This window comes from Fundulus heteroclitus, chromosome 8 (assembly GCF_011125445.2).
Source record: "Fundulus heteroclitus isolate FHET01 chromosome 8, MU-UCD_Fhet_4.1, whole genome shotgun sequence".
NCBI lineage: Eukaryota > Metazoa > Chordata > Actinopteri > Cyprinodontiformes > Fundulidae > Fundulus > Fundulus heteroclitus.
The window spans coordinates 32,422,680-32,440,502 of NC_046368.1; the positions used below are offsets into that span (position 1 = coordinate 32,422,680).

At 39.6% G+C, this 17,823-nt stretch overlaps 1 protein-coding gene across 1 annotated transcript in view; it reads left to right on the forward strand.

Annotated features, from left to right (window-relative positions):
• The window catches only part of ankrd34ba (ankyrin repeat domain 34Ba), a 49,485-nt gene extending 31,979 nt beyond the window's left edge, over nucleotides 1-17,506 (forward strand). Inside the window, exons 2-3 of the mRNA XM_036140633.1 lie at nucleotides 6,639-6,791; nucleotides 13,889-17,506. Of these exons, the coding sequence (XP_035996526.1) occupies nucleotides 13,937-15,529 (1,593 nt within the window). The 5' untranslated portion in view covers nucleotides 6,639-6,791; nucleotides 13,889-13,936 and the 3' untranslated portion in view covers nucleotides 15,530-17,506. The remainder of the gene's footprint in view (nucleotides 1-6,638; nucleotides 6,792-13,888) is intronic.
• Nucleotides 17,507-17,823: the final 317 nt, after the last annotated feature.

A 17,823-nucleotide genomic window follows, 5' to 3' on the forward strand; every position in this document is an offset into this window, starting at 1 on the left:
TGTGAGAGGACCAGAGGATGCAGAGCGATTCATGTAGGATAGGGTGGACAAGTAGGAGGAACCACTACTGAAAGAATAGGCATGAATAGAATAACTTATTTGCTCCAAATAAGCATGCCTAAAGGAGCCTTATATTACCATTACTGTATAAGCATCTGGAAGAGATGACCAGCTGATCAGATTTGATATGAATAATGGGATAGAATCTGGCTGTGATGGCTGAGAGCCTGGGACCAAAGCTCCACCAGCTGGTGAGAATCTGCAGTGTAGCCAACATGTCTCCAGCTAAGAATGTAAGAGGAAGAAGAGAAGGAGCAAAAGGGGTTCAGGACTACCAGAATGCAATGCATTCAGGCTGCTTGACATTTGTACGGGATTTACTAATGCACATTTGCAGAAACCAAATAATGAAATATACATTTGGGAATAAAATGAGACATCTCTTCACTAAAGGACTTATGTAGAAAACCCTGAATTCAACTGAATGAGAGACCTCAGAGAACATCCAAATATTTCTGTTCTAGAGTAGGTCAGAGTCGGCTAGCCAAACACTGGGTTTCCTTTGGTATTTGTATGATGTACACGAATTGTTGTTTGGCATCAAATCTGGGATGCACCTGCTCCAGAAATATCAGGTGTAAACTCCTCAGAACTCTCCCTTTTGACTTTTGACATAGTGTCTCAGCATGAGACATTTTTGCTGCCCAGTTTGCATCCATTCAAGGGTTCCGAACAGTTTCACTGAACAGGGTAAAATACCAAATAACACGTTAGTTGGTGTATATATATATATATATATATATATATATATATATATATATATATATATATATATATATATATATATATATATATATATATATATATATATATATATATATATATATATATATATATATACATATATAAACCAAAGCTAACCGCAACATTTACAGATAGATGGTAACTGGAATCAGAATAATCTGCTACATGTCTGGTGTGTGATCTGTGGTAATAAACACGCAATATTTTGTCACTTATGTTGAATGGTTTCAATTATGTATTAAGTCAATTAACTTGTTGAATACATCACATGATGCTTTACATGCATGATGCTTTACCTACAGCCATTCCCTAAAGTGACTGTGGGTGGCTTTTGGCCTGGAGATGATCATCGTTGCCATCTTCTGTTCTGCTGCCCCTACCAAAGTACTTTCAAGAATCTAACACAGGTCCTCATCCAGCTGCTGCCACTACTTGTTGCTGTTCATTTTAGGCCATTTTACTCTGTTCTTTGCAGGTTGAGGTAGCCGGGAAGCATCAGAGTTGACCGCTGTGTGGTTCAAAGGCAAACAGTTACCTAACCCTTAAGGAACTATCTGAGCAACAATATTGTCTCAATATGCTAAAGTGTGAAGGTCTTCCATTAGTCTGTTGCTAAATGAGTCCATTGGAGCTGTCCGGGAATATTTTGGTTGCTGGATTGGATTATCTGATCACAATCCAGAGACTAAAAAATAAAAAATAAAATGTGCTTATGGAATTTGATATATATATTACCAAATAGGAAATAAAATTCTTGCTGATTTTCTTTTATATGGTGGTAAACAAACAATGAAAAACACAACTTTTTTAGTTTAATTTCGTCTCCCTATTTAAAATCTTAAAAACATCAGATCTGGAACTCTAACATAAGATCTCTAACTGAAACAAAGGAAAAGAAACACATTTTATTTCAATTACCTAAGTGTGTGACCATCATAGATTGGAATTCATGGAGGCTGTTTCTTTTGTATACCTTTGAAGTCCCCCTAAAAGAGAAAAGCTTTACGCATATGGCGTAAACGCAAAGCATTTGCCAAGTATACCACTACTAGTACATACAAATCACTCATGCACATGCTGTAACGCGTCTTTCTCCCTCCTCTTGAAAATACTTTACTTTCATCTGAAAATAGGACTATGAACCACAGTTCTTTTTTTCTGTTAGATGCTTCTGTTGTTTCTGGTTCTGAATGGGACTGGACTGTGTGTAGTGTGTTTTCATGCGATGACTCCAGCCTAAGTGCATGTGAGGCTTCTTGAATGGATTTTGCTTGACAATCCCCTCAAGGCTCTGGCTATCACTGTTGCTGGTGCTGTAATGCGGTAGACAGACAGGGAAGCCGATATTCAAGCCAGACCCAGTGTTGCCCTTTGAAAGGTTTATTAACAAAGACTTGGTGAAGACAGGAAGAAAGCTGGAGATCTTGACGGTGACGTGAGCTGGCTTACTTACTGTAGAGAAACAGACAGGGTGGCTGGGGCTTAGTCTGAGTCTGAGAGACAACCTTGCCTCAACAAGGCAAGCAACAAGCTGTCATGCACTGGGTGTCAGAAGCAATGTAAACAAATCCACGGGTTTAGCAAGGCTCATGGGTCATGGTGCAATCATAAAGCATAAATGTGTTTATTAACTCTTCAGCAGCCATCCAGGGCTGCAGAGTTCTCTTCATCGCCGGTTTATTTAGGTCAGGTGTGTGGAGGCAGGGACACACCTAAAACATGCAGGGCAGTGGGTTAACTTGCCTGCGTCCTTCAACTTTTAGATGTGTCCCTAAACCTTTGCACCTGAATCAAATGGATAAACTACTTCACTGGCATGGAGACAAGTTCTGCAGAGCTCTGCTAATGAGCTAATATTGGAGTCTGGTGTTTTGAAGCAGAGATGCATCTAAAAGTTGCAGGACACCAGCCCTGGAGGACTGTGTCCGTATTCACAAAGATTCTCAGAGGCCTGTCAGAGAGCTCCAATCTTAGCCTAAAAAATCCTACCTTGGAGTCTTAGCTTAAGAGTGATTCAGATAGAGTGATTTCCTGAGTAAGGAAATGACAGAATTGTTATTTTAGTGAGGAGGTCTGATTGACCCTGTTGTTCGGTGTGACGCTGTCTTTTAAGAATTGTGATTGGTTGATTGTACAAGAAAAATACACACACACACACACACACACACACACACACACACACACACACACACACACACACACACACACACACACACAAATGTGCTCCCAGTGATCAAAGGAGAGAAATTAGTGTCTCATGATATTAAAAACTAGCAAAACTTATTGAACGTCACATAGCATCAAAATCTTTTGAATCACCTTATTGAGATCCTCATCTTGATTTGCTTATTTTTATGTTTACTCGGCAGTCAATTCACTGCATTTGTCTATTTGATATTAATGTGCACTCACCTGTCACCATTTTACTGGGATTACCTGCTTGTGTAAAGTGGTCGTATTTGGCAAAATGACCAACGTGAAATACAGAAAAAAAAAGATAATAAAAACAAACAGCAGCACTTCTGTCCGGTCATCTCTGGGAGGAGAATAAAGGAGTGTTAAAAGTTAAATTGGTCATGCCACAAATAGGCACACTGTGAATCAGATTGCCGCAGATGCACCTTTTTCACTGTGCGTCTTGGTACTTTTACGTACCAACCTGGAAAGTGGAGCACTGCGTACAGTCATCAAAAGCTAGGAGAATGCATTACACATACACATTTCTAGATGACTGACATCATGCAATACAGAAAATATTTTCTGACCTCTTTTATACATCTATCCATTTTCTAACACAACTATCCCTGCTGGAGTCAAGAGGGGTGCTGGTGCTTCTCTCCAGCTGTCAATGGGCGAGAGGCGGGGTACAACCTGGACAGGTTGCCAGTCTATCGCAGGACAAAACAGAGACTAACAGGACAAACAACCATTCATGCACACACACACACACACACACACACACACACACACACACACACACACACACACACACACACACACACACACACACACACACACACACACACACACACACACACACACCTAAGAGGTCAATTAACCCAACATTCATGTTTTTTGGACTGTAGGAGGAAGCCAGAGTACCCAGAGAGAACCCACAGGGAGAACATGCAAACTCCATACAGGAAGATCCAGGGCAAGGGTAGGACTTGTACCCAGGACCTTCTTGATGCATTGCAACAGCGCCACCCACTGTTCCACTGTGCAGCCTCTCTTTTATATGTACAGGACTGTCTCAAAAAATTTGAATATTGTGATAAAGTTCTTTATTTTCTGTAATGCAATTAAAAAACATGAAATGTCATACATTCTGGATTCATTACAAATCAACTGAAATATCGCAAGCCTTTTATTGTTTTAATATCGCTGATTATGGCGTACAGCTGAAGAAACCCAAATATCCTATCTCAAAATATTAGAATATCGTGAAAAAGTATACTAGTAGGCTATTCAACTAATCACTTGAATCGTCTAATTAACTCGAAACACTGCAGGGTTTCCTGAGCCTTGAAAAACACTCAGCTTGGTTCAGTAAACTAAATCACAAGTATGGTAGTGGTTAAAGTCCCTTAAATGATTTAATTTAATCATTTAAGGAACTTTAGTAGTGGTTAAGAGACGACATCAGATTCTCACAGTAACTGGTGTACTGACCATGGCATTACTGTCCTTGATTGGCCTGCCAATTCCCCTGACCTGAACCCCATAGAGAATTTGTGGGGTATTGTGAAGAAGAAGCTGAAAGACACCAGAGCCAACAATGCAAATGAGCTAAAGGTCGCTATTGAAGCATCCTGGGCATCCATAACACCTCAGCAATGCCACAGGCTGATTGCCTCCATGCCACGCCGCATTGATGCAGTCATCTGAGCAAAAGGATTCCCAACCAAGTACTGAGTGCATTAATGGACATTTTCAAATGTTTGATTTTGTTTTGCTGTTATAATTTTTTTTTTTACTTGGTCTGAGGAAATATTCTAATATTTTGAGATAGGATTTAGGAGTTTTCTTCAGCTGTACGCCATAATCAGTGATATTAAAACAATAAAAGGCTTGCGATATTTCAGTTGATTTGTAATTAATCCAGAATGTATGACATTTCATGTTTTTTAATTGCATTACAGAAAATAAAGAACTTTATCACAATATTCTAATTTTCTGAGACAGTCCTGTATATTCTTTGTAAATTATATATAATTTACAAAGAATCAGCTCGCTCTGTTTCCACCATCTTCCCTGCTTCAGACATAGCCTCATTAAAAGTCCTCCTCACTGCTCCTAACGTTTTGTCACTTTAGGAGCTCTCTTAAGGTCTAAAAGGCTTTGTGAATCACTTTTTTCTTGCTAAGGTCAATTTCTAAGAAATATCTTGGAATTTTGGAAATTCTAAGATTTTTCCTAAAATAACGTCACTAAGAGCTACTTTTAGGCTCAGGATTCTTTGTGAATACGGGCACTGGAGTTTGAAACTACTGATTTAGAGGCTCAGGAAACCTTTGCAGGTATTTTGAGTTAAGTAGCTAATAAGGGGATGACAACTTGAGTATTTAATATTTAAATTTTTCCCAATTCTGTAATTTTATGATACACTTAAATTTGTTACCTTTAAGCCATAATAAAAATTACAAGAAATGAATGCTTGAAATATTTCTATCTATGAATAATTAATCTATATAATGCATTGGTTTCATGGTTTGAGTGAAAGTTTGAGCTTTTCAACAATATTAGCATTTTTGAGATGTACCTGAAAAGGCGAAGCAGTGAGTATGAAGCTGGTTGCTGTCTGCAATTACACCACCAGATGTCACTTCTGTCCCTGAAAAAAAAGTTAGCATTTTCAATTCAATATAAAGGAAACAGGGTTATCAACCTTGCCAGTTAATGGGCAAGAGGAAGTGTACAATATAGATCAACAATCCATCCCAGCAGAAGACAATCATGCACTCATGAAAACATGCAACCTCCATGCAGAAAATCACATGGCCAGCATTAGAACCAACGACCCTCTTGTTGCAAGGCACCAGTTCTATGAGATACAGCATGATTTACTTTGACTCAACCTTAAGGGGAGTCAAAGTAAATCATAAGCAGGGATTAAAATAGCTTTGTCTATAAATTAGGTCTGTTTTGTTTACACGCCACAATGGTTCATACCTCTGGCACTCTTACGCTAAATATCTTGCCCAAAAACAATTTAAACAGAAATTTACAATACATCTAGCAAGCCGAGTTGAATTTAGAGCGTGTGTGTGTGTGTGTGTGTGTGTGTGTGTGTGTGTGTGTGTGTGTGTGTGTGTGTGTGTGTGTGTGTGTGCGTGTGTGTGTGTGTGTTGATATGTCAACTATTAAATACCGTTCGTTTTTGATTTCATGCAGATTAAAGTAAACAGTCAGGTTCTGGTTCTCACACAGGTGCGTACACACTCCCACACAGAGAGAACAGTTCCTCCAGCACAATTACAATGTGTGCCGTCATTCGGCCTCTTTGATGGTTGTCATGGAGATGTCATTGATAAACTGGATGAAATTATTTTCCTTTCTGAGCGGAACTATTGAAAGTCCTGTGTGTCTACTTTCACCATTAGCAAGCCTTTGCTGAATTAGAGCCTCTTAAATGAAAAGACAAATCGGCGATGCAGAAGAGCCGGGTTGCTATAGTGCTTCACCTTGTGCGTTCATCTCTGTGAACCTTTCCTGTTCTGCCTCTCTGCAACTCTCCTGAGCTGCCGTTGCTGCTGTGGTGGATTAACCATCTCTTAGACCTGCCTGACGACAAGCCTTCTATCTCTCTCTTTCATCACTTTTCTTTGTTCAAGGAGAGAAGTCAGTCTGCAGAACCTTGACTGCTGTTGCTAGTGTCTCCTTTTACTTAGTGTGACACATACATACATCATCTCGTCAGTTGCTGCTCTGCACCAGGAGAGTGAATGTCTGCAGCAGGACAGACTGAAAAGACTGACTGAAAGCTGGTGAGTGGGACACACACACATATAGCTTTGATTCTTAAACTTTACTTAACATAGCTTTTTTTTTATCTCTTACTAGGAATATGGTTTGTAATTCCTGGTGGCAAATTGCTGAATTTGTGTTATTTGTAGAGCACATATGACATGTAACAATGTACCATATTCCAGTTATAATGATTTCTGACAAAAGCATTGCAGAGTGGTTATGGAAGCACCTTGGATACACATCGACAATTGGTGTGCACAAAAAACAATCATGGTGTTAGTCGGTACTTCTGCGGGATGTGAGTTAAGCTAAGTATGTTCAGATCAAGTCTTGTGTTGTTTATCAGCCCTGTGAGATCAAGGATAGACATATGTATGATCTTTATAACTGTAAGGAACGGCTATACAAGACTATATCTGTGGTACAATAGTAAGAAAAAGCAAACAAGTGGGAGAATGGGAGTGTTAAAAGTGTTACATTTGGCCAACTTTGTGTCTTGCGATCTAAATAAATTAGGCTGTAATTTGGGGTGTGACGTGCATTTAAATCTATGTTTGTGTCTTTCTAAAATTATCTTAAAACAACGTGTAGCTATTTATGTTATACTTATTTGCACTTTTATGCCTTGATTTTGTTTTTCGAACAATTCAAATATTTGAATTGTAAAAATTGAAAATTGTATATCGGCCTTGCATTTCTAGGGTGTAGGTGGATACGCGACTAATTAAAAAACATTTGAAAACCACTTCTCTATGCATTTGTTGCTGCAGCTGTGAAAGAAAGTATTTCCATTCTCATAGGCTTCTGTTTTTGTTTTTGTCAAACTTAAATATTTCAAGTCATCAAATAAATGCGGTAAAAAAAATGCAGTTTTCCAATAACGGTTTAAGGGGAAAAAGCTTCCAAATCAGACTTGCCCCATAAATTATTCCCCTATTCCCCTTGCTAGAACCAGAAAAAAAATACACTTTTTTTGATTCAGTCTCACTAGCCACACCCAGACTCGATCATTGCCAGAAAAAGATCAAAATCAGAAAAAAAGAACTACGTACAAACAAATTACGTCCCTTAACCAGATGAACTGCAAGTCACTGTCTTACAGAGTTAAAGGATGAAAATAATGTGAATTTTACTTGACTGAAGTTTGTAAAAAGGAGGTTGGGGTTTACATATGTGTGTATTAATTTCATTTTTTACACATGTGGATTCTTAAGCTGTAATGTATTACAATCAGTTAGCCAAAGTAAATACTGAAAATAAGTACTACTTTCATGAACTTTGTTTAATAAAACCATGAAGGAAAATAAAAACCTCTAATGAAACCATGCAGATCTAAATATGGTCTAACTAAACCTCCGTGTTGTTAAATCCCCCCAAAATACTGATAGCACATTGCTGCACATAAACGTTTTTAAATCAAATACCAATAATATTAGATTAATCACACAAGGTAGCCAACTTGCATCTGCGGGCTTTTGGGCTAAAGCAACAAATTGCATATGTGGACACAGCCAGAGAGCCTGTGGCAACTTTCCAACTGTCTTACAGGGCAGATTTAGTGTAAAGTTCTGATAGGAATTTCTTGGCCTGTAAAATGATGTACCTATCAAAACAGTACATTGAATATAAATTGTGTACAGCGCCCAAACATCTACAGCAAAAACAATTCAAATCTGCTCTAGCTAAAGTAAGATTAATTACAATTTTATCATTTGTGGTGAGGAGGACTTACTTAGCGAGCCCAAGTGTGTTAGGCAGGAAAAATGTTGGAAACAGAGATGTCCCTCACAAGCATCATGTTGTCCCACATTGGCTTTTTTGGGATCTGGTCACCCTACACGAACCTTATCATCAGTAAAATACAGAGACCTAAAATAGACTACAATCTATTATATATTAAGTGTTATGTTCTTTTAGAAGGTTATAAAAATATTATTTGTGCACTGCACAGACATTCTTAACTACATTATCTCGATGCAGGAAATCTATTATAAAGATTACCCATAATCCCTTGCTACTCATACTGACTGCAGATACAGACCAAGCAGCAGATGGTGCTGTGGTCCTATTTAGCAAGACTTATCCATAATGTCCCCATTGACCTTTTTAACTGGACCACCTGCTGTATTTTCGGGACAAAAAAAAAATCAATGCTTTTCTTGCACCGCCCCTTGTCATGGCTTCATGCCCCTCCTGAGGGTCGCGCCCCACAATTTGAGAATATCCAGTCTAGACCAACTTATAAATGCAGGGTTTCTGGAGGGAGGAGGGCTTGTGTGAGAGCAGGCTTCCTCTTGCCCAATGAACACTTGAAGTAGCCTACATCACTTTCAGGTCACAAGTCCATCGTAAGGCATCGGTGGACTTCTGGAAGCTAAAAAAAAAACTGTATGTCTTGGAAGGTCAGGCGACTGTACTGCAATAGTTACAATATGACAGATAGATAACAGAGTTGGTCTCATAGCAGAAGGTTGTGAGAAGGATTCAAGTTCAGGCATTAACGTGTCAGATAGTATAATAAAATATAGACTCACAAAAATGATGTGTCACATGGTGAACAGGACATGAAGCCTGGGTGGAGAAACAAGGAGACGTGACAGAGAACCAGAGGACATTGCAGTTGAATGAAAGAATCTGGCAGTGAACAATGACAAATCACAAGCTTAAATGCTGAAGCACGAGTGGAAGATGATAAAAGCAGGGGACTGAGGCCGGGCGACGAATTAAACTGAAATGAGCTGAACTAAGGCAGAAAAAGACAAAACCAAGGAGAAAACAGACAGAGATCTCGGGGAAATAAACTAGAACACACAGGCAACAGAAACCACGAAATAAGTGAGAAACTAAATATAAAGGAATTAAATGAATAAACTCCCAGGGATCCTACAGCTTTTGTAACTGGCCTTGGAGGTGCAGCAGATGAGCGTTTATGGCTGAGCTGGTCCGTCACATGTTCTACTGGATAAAGGCTGGGTGACCCTACATGACAAAGACAAACCATATTCATGTGCTGTGTGTGCACAGGTGTCTTGTTGAAAGACTTCACCAGAGTGCTGTTTCATCCAAAACACTACCATGATTTTAGCATCTTGTGGTCTGCGCTCATGGTGAACTTTCTTATACCTTGGGGTGTTGCTGAATGAATTTCCTCCACTTTTAGGCTATTTTTCATCCAGTGGAATGGTGGACTTCAGATTCTTTTGAAGCTTACCATCTTACCATCTACTTTAAATCCCTTACCAGACTCATAAGCTGCTGCAACCTTCTTTCAAAGGACTGTTTTGATCTCACAACGACGTTGACTCTCGTCAACAGTTAGGAAGAACACAAAATAAAATGTCTACGGTTTGCATTACATTGTGTCACATTTTTAAAAAAGTATGCTCTTCGGCTTTGCTGTTAAAATGTGTATGAAATATCCAAATATGTTAAAAAACACTGGGTGTTCTTTTAGCATTTTGGGAGTGCAGCTTTTTCCTCTTCAGTGACAGCAGACGCAATAACCAGCCAGTTGGAAGCTACTTGTTCGGCTTTACGGTGTTAGCTGTGGGTATGACTCACTTATTCCACTCACTTACTCCAGTCAGTTAATTACAGTGGGAATCTGAAATCTTACTAGAAAGGCTCCCTTTATGAATCAAGTTTTGTGTCCTGTGTTCTGTCCAGAAGCCACCTCTTCTAGACATTTGGCGGAGAATTGCATTCTGTGAAGATTTTAAATTGTCTTTAAAACATTTCAAATGCACAAAATGTCTGCTTGTTTGCCTTATTTTTCAGAACATCTCCGACGTTGAGTCCCACAATAACTGAAAACACATGTAATGTAAAAAAAAAGGTATTTTTAAAGTCTAATTAAAGTCTAATACAGAACTTATCCAGTTTAAAGAATTTATCAAGTTTCCCATCCACTGCTAAAAATATATACAAATATTTTACATAATTTATGGTTATGAGATTAATTTACAACACCGCTGTCCCAGTACAGACACAAGACAAGGTAATGTGCTTGCACAGCCAGGGCCTGGTAAACTTCAGAGCGCAGAAAACAGCAGCAGCAGTTAAAGAGCAGCACTAGTGCTTTAATGAATGACTGACTTGTGCAACCAAGCAACAGCAAAGGGAAAGACTGAAGCAACGACCAAATAAGGAACAAAATGATTAAAGGCACACCACCTCCACCTCTTCTGTTGAACAGGGTGCAGGTGGTGTTTTGTTTGTAGCTGTCAACAAAAAGGTTTAGCATCTCATGGCAGCCGCAGGATGAGAGCTTGACTTCTGCTAATATCAAAGACAGTGGACGACACTTCATGCCAGCAACTATTACCAGATCGAATCATTTTGGACAATGAAAAGTAGAGAAAAACTACATTCTGTTAAAATGCCAGGTTTTAGTGTTTATAATCTCATTCACACACACACACACACACACACATAAATATATATATATATATATATATATATATATATATATATATATATATATATATATATATATATATATATATATAATAGACATGTCGCAGCTCTTATGACTCATGTAGTGTTTTTCTATTGTTTGAGACATTGGTAGCTGCCATCTTACGCAGTCTAATTGAGAGAACCAAGGACAACTAACACTTTACTGAAAGAACGTTTTACTTCATTTTAGCATTTGATTTTCATCAGTAGGAGTCTTTCAGCATCCCACACCTTGACTTGATATTCTAACCTTGCAAAACTTTTCTAATATCTCAGGTTTAGGGGACCTCTTTTCCCCACCTTTAGGTAACTCTACAGATCGCCTGTCAGATTTAGTTGTGGACTTTGGCTTGGCCATTCCAAAATCTAATTTTTTGTTGGTTTTCATGTAAACAGTACATGGATTCACTGTGATGCTGAAAGATGAAACTCCTTTTCATCTCCAGCTTTCAAGATAACCTTGGAAAGTTTGGGGCCAAAACTGATTGGTATTTAGAACAAGTCGTGACTTCGTCCCCTTTGACAAAAACCTCAGTTTCATCTGAAAATGTAACCCAAAGTATGATGTTATCACCACCATCTTTCACTGTAGGCATGATATGTCTTTGCTTATTCTATGGCCATGCCAAAAAAATTGCATTTCTAAGTATGGCCTAAAAGTTCGAGTTTGGTTCCATCAGACCAGAAGAAATTTTACCACCTTGGGAGATTTTATTCTGGCCTGGATGTTTTGTTTGGAGGAAAATAGTTTAGTCTGGTATCTCTACTCCTTAGTCCAGACCTATGAAAAATACAGCAGATTGTTGTCACAGCCAACACTTTCCTCAGACGTTCCTCAGTTTTGCTGTTAGCTGTGTTACCTCCAAAGCTGAGTACATAACGTAGAGGTTTCTTTTGGTATCTTTGTTCTTACTGTCATCTTTACACAATGCAATCCTTTGGAGTCTTTCTAACTTCTCTGAAAACTATCATTTTAGATAAAGAAAGCAAATGAGCAAAGGTCAGAAAAATCCTACTGGCACAGTCTGTGTTTGATTCTGGTTAATCCAACACAGTATAGTTGAAGGGAGGTGCAAATTGACAAAGACTGAATGTTTCAACCCTATCCCATCCTGACCCCAATCAATCTTGAAACAAACTCCTAAAAGGTAGTGAGAAAAAAGTTCCTAAAGAGTTATGAACCATCTTCAGGCTTTATATTTATTTTATTTTTTTCATTTTAAAAAATAGCATAACCATTAAATTATGCCGAATAAGGGGCGCGCTTGTGGTCAGTGGGTAGCGTGACCCATGTATGAAGGCCTTTAGTCCTCGACGCGGTTGACTTGAATTTGCCGCATGTCTCACCCCCTTCCTGTCATCCTACTGTCCCTTAAAATCCCTTAAAAAAATATGCAGAATAAATGATACATACAAAACATTCAGAAATTATATATGGAAGCTAATGACAAATATATACCATTTAAAAAATAAATAAACAAATTATATATATATATATATATATATATATATATATATATATATATATATATATATATATACACATAAATAGTAGATGTGTTTCAGCTCCTATGACTCATGTGGTGTTTTTCTATTGTTTGAGACATTGGTAGCTGCCATCTTATGCAGTCTTATTGAGAGAACCAAGGACAAACAGTACAAAGGTAGATAGAATGCAGCTGCCACTGCAGAACAAGGGAACGGCTTACTGGATTCTGTCTGTAAAAATAAGGACAAATGTTTCCCATGTTTGTCTTCTCAATTATAAACCAGTCTGAAATTCTTGGGATATTCAAACTTAGCACAGACAGTAACAGACACGGGCCACATTTTTTAGAAAAATACATTTGTGGTATTAGCAGCAGAGTTGAGCCCGTGAAAAAGCTTACTGGATCCTCTCCGCAAAAGCCAAACTGCTTATTCTGCTGTTGACTATTGTTAGCTGTCATTAATTCAATTGGATTATTGAAATTTAGAGGGACAACATATATTAACAATGTAACAATGTATTCCTTTGCTCTGCATGAAAGACCCATAAACAACCTGTCTGGCATCTTCTCCGCATTCTGATCACCAGCTTGGTCTCACACTCCATTGAAAAGGCTCCCATTCTTCAACTGGCGTTTATCACATTTCAGTAAATGTGGTTGTCCTGGTCAGTCTAACATGAACAGCTACGCCTAGGTGATCCCACAAATGGTCAATGGAGATGAGGTCAGCACCCTCTCCTCTCCCAAATTCTGGAGGCAGTCTCTGATAAATCTTTTTAATTAATCTTTGCTGTCTTTGAATAAAATTGTAGATTTTTCAATGCTTTCTAAATTTCATTTTGATAGCTCACTGGATTAAGATTGTCTTTAATGAGGGACAAACTAAAATAAACAGGCTTTCGAACAATTTGATATTTATTGCCAAAAAGCATTATTAGAACAAAGAAATAACAACACATACTCTCCTTATGTTTTAGAGCTATGATTAATAAATGGGTTAAAAATAACCCTAGGAGTGACTGTGCAAAAAACCCAGGATGTTTTACATGCAGTAAATAATTACAATCATTATTGTACATCTGACATCTATGTTTGATTAAAGTAACATTTGTTGTGATGCATTGCTTTACGTTTTTTTTTTTTAACTCTTTTATTTTTATCCACAGAAATCTTTTCTACAGCATCTTCAAAATCTTAAACTGGGACCAGGAGGTATGGAGGCAGAAGCCTGCAATCCGGGCATAGCTATGGATTCAGGTAATCCATTGCTAAGAGCAGTTTCCCTCAGACGTCTGAGGCTCACAAGACTGCTCTTGGAGGGTGGGGCTTACATCAACGAGAGTGACAGCCAAGGCCATACACCCCTAATGGTGGCCTGTAGGACCAAGCATAATGACTCCCAGAGTGCCAGTCGGGATAAGCTGATCCAATTTCTTCTGGAGAGAGGAGCAGATCCCAACATTCAGGATAAGGAAGGACGCTCTGCACTGATGCATGCCTGCCGGGAGCAGGCAGGTCCTGAAGTGGTGTCGTTGCTCCTGGCTGGTGGAGCCGACATCAGCTTAGAGGACCAGTCTGGAACATCGGCGTTGGTCTATGCTGTCATGGCTGGAGACTGGAAGACACTGAAACTTTTGCTTGACACATGCAAGGCAAAGGGGAAAGAGGTGATCATCATTACAACAGACACTTTTCCCAATGGAAACCTGTCAGCTAAGCAGTACCTCAGCATGCCTGTCGCTGATCCTGCTGATCAGAACGATCCAATTACAGCAGCAGCTCCTGCGTCTCCCTCTGAAATTCAGCTAATCACCTCCCCTCAGTGCGCTTCGTCGTCTTTATGCCCTCCAAAACAGGTCTTCTCTTTTAAAGAAGGACAGATCTGTGGCACAAGCTCCCATCCGGGTTCCCCATCTCGGTTTCGAGGGCTCAGACAAGCAGTGCCCATTGGACTACAGCAACCTCTACAGAGATTGAACTCGGAGCCTTGGTTAAAGATCCCAGCATCTCTGCTTACTGAACAGCGTCAGGCAACTTTTAACCATACAGAAGATTTTTCTTTTGGAGTTCCCAACCTGGAGAGGGACAGCAGCAATAGCCCCGAAGGCTTAAGATATTATGGAAGAAGGTTAGCAAAGGATAGAAGCATAGAAAACGGCAAGAATGACTCTACGGAACACAAAGGACACAAGAGTTCTTCATCAGGTGTGCTATCATCTCACTTTGCCTCCAACCCCAATCTGCACTATGAGGTTCAAGGTTCAGACCCTGTGGCCTCCTCTTCAAGCCTTTGTAGGGGCAGCAACCTTGGTACAACCTTTAACAGCATGGCCTCAACAAGCCTTAACAATGTCATCCAGGCACACAAGCTGAGTGCAGACATCTATGGCTCTGACCCGCAGCTAGCTGTTGATATTCAAAATCTCTCTGAAGAACAGAGAGACAAAGCCCCATTAGATGGTAAGAAGCTGGCCCCACTGCGTTGCTCAACCACAATAGGCTCCAGAGACTCCCTGAAAGGCCATAACAAGAGAGTGTTCTCTCTATATGAGCGCAGAGGCTCTGGGACATTCCTGCTGGACCACAACCACCAGGCCAGGCCCAGATCTCTGCCACCTCTGACCAAAAGCCCCGCCATCAATGTTTCCGACAACGGTTCAGGCAATGGAAACAGCTTCTGTGAAAAAGAGCTGGGTCAGAAGGGTTTCCTCCCCAGTGCTCCACCGGGACACCCTAAGGAACTGACGAGAAGGATGCTGCTGAGGAGACACTCGATGCAGACCGAACAGTTCAAAAGCTCTGTCTAAAAAAAATCCCTGACGGACCAGAGAATTGTGTTCAGTGTGACGTCTGCTATCATGTGATTTAGTGTCTGCATTGTAAAGTTTATTTTAAAAAAAGAAAAAAAGAAACAAAGTACACACAAATACACCCTTGGTTCTTCAAAACTGACACAGAAAACAGATGAAATGATATACTGTGAAAAAAGCATTTTCTCTCTTACACATATCTCTTCTTGCTTCTAAGCTTAAATGTTTCAAATCATTGGACAATTTTTAATTTCAGACAAATATATCTAGAGCAAATTGCCATCCGCCCGTCAATTGCGTTAGAACCATTTATCAGTGCAGGGTGGCAGGATGGCAGGGTGCCTATCTCGACCGGTAATTGGGCAAGAGGCGGTTACGATGAGTTATTTTCAATGATTATTTGACTTATTAAGGTATAAATATACGTGAAACAATCTTTCACTGTATGAAAGCATCGTCACCCTCCAAACCTAATAATTTGTAGTCATCAAGTATGTGTCATCACTTTGCAATGAATCAAAATGCTGGACTTGGTGGTGTGTGTGTGAGTCAGAAAATACGCTGAAGGAAAAGTTCCAGCGATAGGTACGGGACCTTGAGCTCAAGCTTTCTCGTCTTACATAGCAGGTCAATGTCAACTCCATTGCCAATAAAAAAATGCTTGTACATTGGCCAGGTTTAAGAACCTCCTAAAACTCCATCTTTACTCCTTCAGTTTCAGTCCCGCTTTGACATTGATTGATTTTCATAACTGTGAAACTGTTATCTTTACACTGTTGTCATATTTTGATTCACATCTCATTTGATTTCTTCTCTCTTTCTATGTTTTTTGGTGCAATATATTTTTAATTTACTTGTTTCAACTTTGTTGTGCAGCACTTTCATCCAACATGAGTGCTTTATACATACAATAGACTGAGTCTGACAAGACAACGATCCAAAACACAACAGCAAGTCTTCCACCGTGTGCTTTCAAAAAAACAAAATACACATCCAAAAGTGGTCTAGTCAAAGTCTGGACTTAAATAAAATCCTGCGGCATGGGGCAGACCTGGGTGACGGTTCCATGGGAACTTTGCTGCACCCCCATCTTTTCTGTCTGAACAGTTTCAACGACAGGGCAACTAGCACCACAAATTCTTAAAAAAAAAAGATGCTTTGGCATGACTTTATACAATCCATTCATACTTGAAATACAATCCTCACATTCAAAATCCTGCAATGTACCTGAATTTAAATTGTCAGGGTGTCAGAAGCAGCCATTCAATTTATGGGGAGTATCACACAGGACACTGGTCTGGAGAGCTTTTTTTACATTTGAAAACTGCTCTTTGTTTCCCTTGGATCCTTCTTCACAGCTCTGTACCTTAGCGACATTGGTCCCAGGATATGCTGGCTAGTTCAATTCCTCCCACATTGATCCTGTTTGCATTACTGTAACTTTCAAGTCTGTACTCAAAAGCTTCAACGGTTAGTTCAGACGTTTTGAGGCAAATATCACTGGTTATTTGTAGTTTCCCTACCTGGGTTAGCCTGAGGGCCGCGTCAATCCAGCAGATCCACTGTGACTCATTAGTCCCGTTAAGCTCGGCCAACAATGGAGTAAACTTTGTAGTCATTTGAGAACTGTCCCAGTGAACCCACCATCAGCTGATGAGACAGATTAACGCGACATACTGTATGGCTGAATACTAGACCGTTTAGCTTCCCATTCTCCTGGAATTTATTTACTTTAACTGCAAGCACACAGTGACAAGGCATTGTAAGTGGCTACTCCATTACTGCTAATTTCACAGAATCTCATTTTATTTAAAAATTCCAACTAAACCCTTAATATCTAAAAGAAAATATTAAACACCAACGTAAACCCTAGATGAAACTCCGGATCTCCGAATCTGTACACCGTTAATGTCAAGATTATCGTCACCAGCTGGCGCAGCATTGATGTTAAAGGTATACTATGCAACCGTGGTTGATTTTCCTGAGAGGCTCCCCCCAGAGGGCGAAAGTAAAAGTGCACTGTCGTAAAGATGCTCAGCTGTTCTGGTTTCTCCGTCAAGCCAGGCGCGGTTGTTTTGAGCTTAGCAGACAGGCGAACGCAACGAAAAGTGGAAAAAACGGCAGTACAAACAATGACTAACACAGTGAAAGTATGAACATCAGGGTTTCCCGCAGCCCCCTCCCCAAGATAGCCCCCACCAATTCGTCTAAGCAAATTCCTGCGGGAAACACTGAACATGCACACAGAGACAGAGAAACCATTCCAATGTTACTTACAATTGCATCAGCAG